Source organism: Terrapene carolina, unplaced genomic scaffold, assembly GCF_002925995.2.
Source record: "Terrapene carolina triunguis isolate 2854851 unplaced genomic scaffold, T_m_triunguis-2.0 Scaffold27731, whole genome shotgun sequence".
NCBI classification, from domain to species: Eukaryota; Metazoa; Chordata; order Testudines; family Emydidae; genus Terrapene; species Terrapene triunguis.
In genome coordinates, this window is record NW_020692082.1 from 33,848 (window position 1) to 43,331 (window position 9,484).

The 9,484-nt window shown below is 50.3% G+C and overlaps 1 protein-coding gene across 1 annotated transcript in view; it reads right to left on the minus strand.

The window, feature by feature from the left end:
* Nucleotides 1-6,266: 6,266 nt before the first annotated feature.
* Nucleotides 6,267-9,484, minus strand: part of LOC112123144 (C-type lectin domain family 2 member D-like) — a 69,036-nt gene continuing 65,818 nt past the window's right edge. The window contains exon 4 of the mRNA XM_026662466.2: nucleotides 6,267-6,451. Within this exon, the coding sequence (XP_026518251.2) occupies nucleotides 6,298-6,451 (154 nt within the window). The 3' untranslated portion in view covers nucleotides 6,267-6,297. The remainder of the gene's footprint in view (nucleotides 6,452-9,484) is intronic.

The following is a 9,484-nucleotide window of genomic DNA, read 5'->3' on the forward strand; positions in this document are numbered from 1 at the left end:
GGAGTTCAAGGGCCGGGCAGGACGGTCTCGCGGGCTGGATGTGGCCCGCAGGCCGTAGTTTGCCAACCTCTGGCCTAGAGCGCCTCCCACATAAATATCCATTCACCCAGCTCCCCGGCTCAGTGAAAGTGGGAGATAGAAGCAGGCACTGAGGAGGTGGTGCCTGAAATCAGGGGTGCTCCAGCCAATCCAGGAAACTGAATGGCTCCAGTGCTGAGTGTAAGAGGTAGCTTGTGCAATATGCAGCCCCTTGCTTCTCACACGCTGCCCACCATCCAACCCCTTCTATGAATCAAAGTCAACCCTGCATCCCTGCTGCCGTCACCATCCAACCTGTGCAGTGAATAAGGCCAGGGTTCTGTGTGGACAGCCTGCGTATCATACTAACGCAGATGCACCAGGGGGGCAGAGGTGATGAAGTTGCACAAGGAGGCTTTGCCGAGACATTTGCCTAACTTGAGCGCTGCCCTCTGCAACCTCCATGGTCTTTGAACATAGAAAAGGCTAGGGAATTGTAGGAATTTTCTTGCTCGTTTTCACGCCCATTACACTTGCCAACAAACAACTTGATCATTCTCAACAGCAGGACAAAATGAAACAGACGGGATCCCAGTGCATGAATTCACCTGGGCTGCTCAGGAAGGCCTTACCTTTGTTACACAGACAGGACAAGTGAGAAGGCGCTGAACGCTGGTAGCGAAGGAGACGCCCAGTCCATCTGTTTCTTTCAGTCCCCTCATCCCTTTCCCTAGCGTAGCCACTAGCGCTACTGAATGAGGTGTAATTTACAGACCCGCATTCGTAATGGTTTAAAGCACAACCAGCAATGCTCATTCACCTGGATGTTGTGCTGAAGTTTTTCAGGGCTCCTCAGGGAGAGGACTGGCCCCTGAAGGTGAGGCGGTCTCCGAGAGACTCAGAAATGAAAGTAAATGCGTCGCCAGCCAGGAGAAATGGTCTTACCTGAAACAGTACCTGTGTGACCCACCCCAAATCAGCTCAACAGGTAATGTCACAGGCGCTGACTTTCATTTTTCTGGGTAGTGCATCTTCAGTGGATTGTTATTTAACCTGTTTTTCTCCGCGCTGTTTGTAGGACTTGCTTTTAGCCATTCGCTCCCAGCCCCGAAGCCCCTGTGCTGGAATTACAGCTTGCCGGGAAATGGAATTTCTGTTCTGTGGGAAATCCCAACCGTTTGGATTTTTTTTTTCCTCATCAGACTCAGAACCAAGAGCTGAATTCTTGACATTTCCTGGGAAATGAAAATTCCAAACAATTTTGATCCAGGACCATTGCAATATTTCAGTTTGATAATGTCAATCCCCTCGCCCCCTCCCCCAAGGCCCCACCCTCGCTCTCTCTCTTCCTGTCCCCCCTCCACCCTCTCCCCGTTGCCCCCATCCGCTCACCATTCTCCACCCTCCTCCAAGCCCCTCCCTGACCTGCCAAACAGCTGATCAGCAGCTACAGTAGGTGCTACAGTAATACAAACAGCTCATTAATGACTGCTCTTTCCAATTCCCCCTCCAGAGGGTGCCAGGTGCGTACTTTGCCCCAGGGACTGGCTGCCGTACAAGGGGAAATGTTACTGGGTGTCTAAGGAAAATAGAATGTGGAACAGTAGCCATGACGACTGCTTAATGAAGAGCTCTCATTTACTGGTGGCCCGGGACCAGGAGGAGATGGTAAAGTTAATTTTCTTGCAGGATATTGGAGCACTGCTCCGTAATAAACCACTGTGGGAAAATGTAGTTCCAACCCCACCGGTACGCCAGCAGATATTTTGTTTGAAGGTCAGCGGCTCAGAGGGCCAAGATCCCAGGTGCGGTATGTAGGGTTGCCAATTTCGGTAATATTTAAAAACCTTACATTCCTGCAGGAGTGCTGGAAGCTCCCTGCCCCGCCTCTTCCCCCTGAGGCCCCGCCCCTGCCCCCACCTCTTCCTCTAGGGCCCAACCCCTTCCTCTGAGGCCCCACCCCCATCCACACCTCTTCCCCCATATCTCCTGTTGCTCGCTACTTTTCCCCTCCCACCCCCCTGCCCGGGTCAGGAGGGACTGGGCTGCAGAGCCGGCGCTGGGAGCTGCAGCCGCCTAACGATGGTAGGAGGCAGCCCCAGTTGAATAGGGGCTGGCATGGATGATGATCCGGTGCCTCCTTGCCTCCCTGGCTCACAGTAACCAGACTTTGGTTGTCCAGTCGGTAGATCTGACCGGACACTGTAAGATCCCCTTTTCGACCAGATTGTCCAGTCAAAAACCAGGCACCTGGCCACCCTAACAGTATGTTGTGTTGTGTTATGTTGGATTTTTATTGCCCTTGGATTGTCAACACTGAAGCAGACTTCAGAGAATTAACGCACCATTTATTCACCCAGATGCCTGTCTCGTACACTTTACAGGATTACATACAGACTATCACAACTGAGAAAAATTCTCTTTGGATTGGATTAAACTTTAAATCTCATGAGAGGACGTGGATTTGGGTAGATGGCGCCCCCTTCAATGGAGACCTGTGAGTTTCCTAATGTTTTTACTATTTATGTTTGCAAACAATCTTACTGCCTCATTTACGGATTCAGAAGCCAAAAATGTGACACTTCACCTCCTTTGAAATTATTACCATATGGGAAAGCCCAAGCATTCAAAACCCCAAGTCAGGTCCCCAAAATGGCGAGATTTGCTTAAAAATCATGAGCTATGTTTTTTAAAAAAATGCATTTAGGGTCCTTTGTCTTCGTCTTTTGGTTTTCATGGTCATGTTTTCAATAAAAAGGAAGGGTAGAAACTTTGTTTTTTAAAAGGCAAGCTGAGATTCTCCCATAATCACCTGACTCCAAGAGCTGGGACTTAAAGAAAAGCACAAAATAGCATGAGACTTGCAGTAAAACTGCAAGCGTTCATAGTGCTGCAGAAGGGAAGGTCACAACATGTGTCAATGGATAGGTTTGGGGGTTTGTGTGTATTTCAGATCTCGCGATAACCAGAGAGCCAAGTTCAACATAACTAGATGTTCGGGTGAGAGCAAGGCATCTCTTCTAAAACAGTTTGGTTTGAGTCACACTTGCAGATTCTAGGAATTTTAATTAAAACCCTGGTCATCCGGACCTGAAAGATAGCCCTTCCCAGGTGATCAAGGACGGGTGTCTGTGTGCAGCTAACGAGGCCTAGAGTGTACTTGAAAGTTGTAACAGTATCACTGCATCAGTTAGGGGAGGTGAATTTTTACTGATATAATTACACCATTATAAGCTGTACCATGGACACAGTTAGGTGCCTTAAACCAGGACAGCGTATTTCCATACAGGAGTAGCTATGCCAATATACACACTTTTATTCCTGTGGGTACCTCTACACTTAAAACGCTACCTTCAGTGTAGCCACTACCTACGCCGACAGGAGGGGGTTCTCCCGTCAGCATAGTTAATCCACGTCCCCAAGAGATGGCGGGCAGGTGGACAGAAGAATTGTTTTCTCAACCTAGCGCTGTCTACACCAGGAGTTAGGTCAGGATAGCTATGGCTCTCGGGGGTGTGGCTTGTTCACACCCCTGTTAGACCTAGCTCTACTGAGATAAGTCCCTAGTGTAGGCCAGCATCTAGGCTCCTAACTCCCATGGATTTCAGTATTTAAATAGAAGGGATTAGGGCTCTAACTTCCATTGAAATCGGTGATAGTTCGGAGCCTAACTACCTTTGAGGATCTAGGTCTGAGTGACTTGACAAAGGCCATGCAGGGAAATCTGTGGCAGAGGCTAGAACCAAGTGCTGATCTCCTGGAGCCCAGCCCAGTGCATTAACAATAAGGCCAGCCTTCCCTTTGAAATGGGGGAGAAAAGGAAGCGACAGCTTCCTGCCCCATGGCACCGCTACAGACCCAACTCCCTGCGAAGTCTAAACACATGGGCAATGATTGGTTCTTTGATTCCGCAGTGCAGGGAGACCCGGTGGAAGGGACTGCGGGGTGTTAAAAAGAAAGCGGATTGCGTCGGAAACCTGCAGCGCTGAATTAAAATGGATCTGCCAGAAAAACGCACTCCTGATCTAAGCAAGGCCGTTGCAGAACTGACAGAGAAAAAGCCTTCCGTCTGGGTCTGCCCCATGAAGATTATTGTAAAGGCTATGTAGCTTCCTTTGTTCCACTGTTTAATGCCTCTGGGGCCGGATCCCAGCTGATGTAAATTGGCGTGGCCTCGTTGGCAGAGCTGTGGGGCAGTTTACACGAGATGGGGACGCTGCTGACACTGAGGCGGCCCCTGATGGTTGATTCACTGCTCTGGCTGCATGTTCTCATGCACTGCCCTTTCCCCACCCCGCTTCTCTCTCTCACTGAGATTCGTGGTGGGGACTGGATCCTGCCACCAACCGGGGTTGTTTAAGTACGGTGCTCACTAATCGCCTCTGAGCAGGTTTAGGTGGTATTCTGCATACTGTAGTAGGAAGAGGCCCTGAAACATAAGCCCATGCATCAGAGGTCTAGTATGAGGCCTGAGGCCTGGCTAAAGTGGTCAAAACTTTGCTGACATGAAGCAAAATCAGGTTTTAAGCAAGAGGCAGGCCCAGCTCACAGAATTTGGCAAGCACAGAGCACTCACGCAAACACATTCCAGGGTGGTACCAGAACACCTCGATACCAGCACATTGCCTGCAGATAACAGGAACACACAGACAAAGTCAGATAACAACATGATGAACCGAGATGTTTTGATCAAACCAACACCGGGTGGATATGGCAGTGGGTGGCACCCGGATACATCAGAAGTGATACGTAACTTGTTTGTATCTGTGTATAAAGATGTATGTCAGAGACTGTCTTTGTCCAGTCTAGGGGATAGCGGAAAGTCCCACCTCTAGCTGAGCCAGTCCATCGCAACGGGCATACATGTGTTAGGGTACCTGTAATGGCTGAGCCAGGGCATTAGGACTGTGCTTTATTGACAATAAACCTGACCAAGTGCCTTCGCATCTTAATGGATTTTGTGGTCATTGAGCGGTTCGCTCGAGGTCGGCTGTACCAGCTGTCTGCGCAGAGCTGGGATGGCACACAGGGAGAACACACGCATGCCGCCAAACATCTAACCCAACCACACACCTACGATGGTGCTCGGTGTCAGTTGTGGATCCCCTCAACCTCCCCATCGTTTTTGGCACTCACCCTCTTCAGGTGCGTTTAACTCCAGACACCGATCCTGCATCCCTTTAAAAAAATAGATTGTCTGAAAAGTCTCCCGTCACCACCCACGTGTTTCGCCGCGTCAGCTCAGTTCGATGGTCTGTCCAGCCTGGGATCCTCTCTCTGACAGCAGGCACTGCCCCAGAAGAAGGACTAAATCTCCTATAGGAACGGTTATTCCAAACTGTTCCATTCTGGGGGACGTTTCTCTCTAGCCCCAACAGCTTGGGGAAGCTGTGAACTCTGAAGCAGGAGGGTTTGGATCCTGTGTAACTTTTTCTAAGCAGCGAAAGTTCCTTGTTGCAGCATCGTCTGCCCAATCTGGTTTCGGTCTAGCTGCTGCCTCAGTTTCCCCTCTCTCCGGTGGAAATCTCCCGACCTTCCAGCCTGGCTTGGTTGTTGCAGGGACCTGGCCCTCCAGCTAAGTCGTAAAAGAAAAGTCCCCCCCATGTCTCCGAGGCCATGAAACACAAAAGAATCTGCTACCCCAGCCTCAAGCTCTCCTCTGTCTTCTTTCCTCTAATTCATCTGCTCATTCACTGAGCAAAGCTCTGAGTCTTTCCCAGACTCTCCCATAGCCCCTCCTGGGGTTCTTAGAGTCTCTACCAAGCACCAATCTCCAGGACTTACTACCTGGAGTCTCCCATCTACTGCTCCGCAAGCTTCTGTCCTCTCTCCACCCCGCGCCGAGCCTGAGACTTTGCTTATTTTCTCCACCTGGGGATGCAAGCTAAGTGTAATAGGTGGGGCTGGGACCCATCTCCACTTAAAGGGCCAGTCATCCTAAGATGGTCCCATTCTCCAGCTAAATGTCCAGTCCTCTTTTGAATCCTGCTGAGCTCATGGCCTCAATAACATCTTGTGGCCATGAGTTCCACAGGATACTTAAGCAGTGTGTCAATAAAAGATTTTTTTCATCTGTTTTAAATGTGCTGCCTTTCCATTTCATTGGCTGCCCTCTTGATTTGATTTATTTTTTATTTGGAATAGATGCCTACGGATCAGCTATGCATTACAAATGAGACAAAGACAGTTTGCATATTCTGTTAGAAGCATTTATTAGACAACAGCAATTGCGGAGGGGGTCACTCAACAAGAAGACGGAGCTGGTTATTCCCTTGAGCGTCACTGTTTATCCATTCCTTCTACACTGTTCTCTTTTCGTTTCCCATATTGATCAGGTTTGGCACAGATCCAGTTCTTTTCCGTCTCACAGCTTGACGAGCTGACGCCTACATCATTCAGATACGCACAGGCTCCTCCTCCCCTTACTTCGAACCTGCAACCAGAAGCCGCGGAGCTAGAATCAGTCCGTAGCCAAGGCTTATCGGTCACACCCACAGAGAGGCATAAACTTGCAAGGATTTTGTTAAACTGGGGGCAGCCCCCTGCGTGGATGGATGCTGTTATTCCAGTTAAAGAGTGTTTTATTTTGGTTTAGCTTATACCAATTCTGACTGATGCTAAACTGAAAGAAGAATGTCCACACTGCCTTACCTAAACTGGTTTAAAGTCACACTTTGAATTTAACTCTGTATGCCAACCAGCCCAGAGAGAGACAGTGGAATTCCCCACACCAAAGCAGAGTCCTAGAGGAAGTGTCTAACCTGTTCTTAAAAACCTTCAGTGACAGGGATTTCACAACCTTCAGTAACCTGTTCCAGGGCTTAACTACCCTGTCAGGAACAGTCTAGGTGCAGGGGACTGGACTAGATAACCTCTTTTGAGGCCTAATATTGCCTAAGGAGCAGCAGAATGTGGGATACGATTGCGCTAGGTGCTGTACAGCACAGAGTCACTGACGTGTCCTGTCTCAGAGCGCTGACACTCGATGTAGACCTGACAGACACAGGGTGGGGGAAGATGTGGAACACACAGGCAGCGTGAACAATCAGATGGGGGCAAAGGACATGTTAGTGCCACGATTTTTATTTATATTATTTGGTGGGTTAGTTAGGAGGGGCTCAGCTAAGAGGGAAGGGGGGAGGGAGACAGGGCAGAGCAGAAGAAGGGCCGGGGTGGCGTGATGTGCCTGTGAGTACGTCTACACTGCAAATCAAGATGTCACTGTAACACCAGTGGGCATACCTGCACTAACCTTAATCTAGCTAGCACGGGTAACAATCGCAGTGCCCAGGTGGCAGCCTGGACGTCAGTGCGGGCTAGCCATGGGAGCACATAGCCCGGATGCCGGGTGTGCGTGCACTCAGGTTGCTTGCCCGTGCTGCCATACCTATCCCACACCACAATAACACCTTCATCTGGAGCGGAGCCAGACCCTGCGACAGAGCGGGGTAGAGAGAGGGGTTGGAGCAAACTATCAGAGATGAAATCCTGGATGCACTGGGCCAGAGAGGCAAGTAAGGCTGCCAGCATGGTTTTGCTTTTCTACCCTAACCTAAAGACCTAAAATACTGTATTCCTGTTAACTAAAACACGTTGGCTTTCTCTGCACACAGCTGCTGGCTGCATCGCTCCCTCAAGGGGTGAAGTCTTTAAGCAGGGGCTCGTGCTGTTTTGGACCCAGCTAAACGAGCTACAGTGAAAAAAACAGGGTGCTGATGCCAGTTTCAGGAGAGTGGGGCCACGGGGTTCACCCCCGTAACAAACTAAACCCACAGGAGGTAGAAATACCGATTTTTCACTGGTTTTGACCCATGTACGTTTGTCCGGTTGATCTCTGTTGTTGATCTCTCTGCACTCAGCACTTCTAACGCCGGTGACTTAATATGGAGAAATGTTATAGCTGGAAACAAACTCACCGGTTGTCAAATTCGGTGCCGTTGGGCCACTTCCATGACTGGCTGGGCTCCCTTCTGAGGCCGACCCAATGGTAAACGGTGCCTTTGTACCGCAGAAGGAACGTCTTCAAAACAAACAAAGGAAAAGCTTCTGTCTTTTTGTTTATTTATAAGCATTTCCATAGTGCTCGTCCCCTGAGCACTAGCCGCAGTGAGCACCTCTGGGACTCTCCCTTCTCTGTTCAGTTCTAGCTTCTGCTGTATACAAGGCTGAGCAACACCCAGTCTTAATGCTTGCCCAGAATTGAAGCTTTTTTAAAAAAAAAAAAAACCCACCGAGCTTCCCAAGCCCACTCCTCTCCTCCGGCTCATAGGAGGATGGACAGATGCTGCTTTATGTTCTGGGCTGTTGTGCCGTTTAGGTTTGTGCTGCGCCGCTGGACACCCCAGCTACATGAAAACCTAAGACAGACCCCAGAGACAGTTATCGATCTCAGGGCTTTAGCTGAAGTTCTGCTTTACAGGTGTTTGGGGAATTCTTGTACATTGTGGGTGTCGGAGCATGTCTTGTGGCAGATATCGCAACCCCCTGCAGTAACTTTGGGGACCACTCTGTTGCATTATGAATGGTTTACGTTTGATGCCCGCCCATCATGTCTACCAGCCTCGACAGAATCTATAATGTGGGGGAAAAAACAGCAGTGGGAGTGGAGGGCATTTTAAAAAAGAACAACTTTTTAGGCCACCTTCCTCTATTGTCACAAAGCAAAATAGGGTGCAAGCCCCAGTGTCTTTGCTTTAGGGGGATTGTGATGGGCTGGACGAGGCCCAAAGGCCCCCTGCTGGAGACCTCAGGCTCTGCCATGCCCATCCCAAGAAAGGAGCAGCGGAGAGGCCCTACAAGCAGGCTAGAGTGGCTGCAGGGGAAGCAGCCAATCAAGCCCCAGGAGGGCCATATAAAAGGAGCTGCAGAGCAGACCAGCAGTTAGTTGTTGCTGGAAGCTGGAAAAGAAGTGACTGCATCCCTGGCTGGCTGCTAGAACGGAGCCAAAGACAGTTGGCTCACAGAGCCTGGGGGAGCGATGAAGGAGCTCCCAGCTGGCTGCGGACACTGAGTAGGGACTGAGCCGGTAGAGAGCTGTAAGATAGTGTCTCCGGGGAGGAAATCCTGGGGATACAGCCCCATAGCAGGGCTGGACTGGTTTAAAGGACACAGACACACCCAACCAGAGGGGGCGCTCGCAAGAGGTGGGTGCCAACTCTGTTACGGGGATATTGGAGGGAAAGCACGTTGCTCTGTGTAGTGGCTGGGGGTGCTGGAAAACAAGGCTTGTAAAGGGGAACAGCTTGCTCTCTACAATGCCCAAGAGCCGGGCAAAATCAGGCCGTCTCTTCAGCCAGCCTCTCCTCCCGTTCGCCCATCCATACAGAACCGCTGGCTGTGCTGAGCTGGGCGGGGAATGAAACCCCTTCCATCTCCAGGAGATGAGCAGGGCTGGAGCTGTGGTTCCCCACTGAATTCCTGCCATGCGGCGCTCAGAGAAAGAGCCGGGGCAGGCTGCCAATGAGCA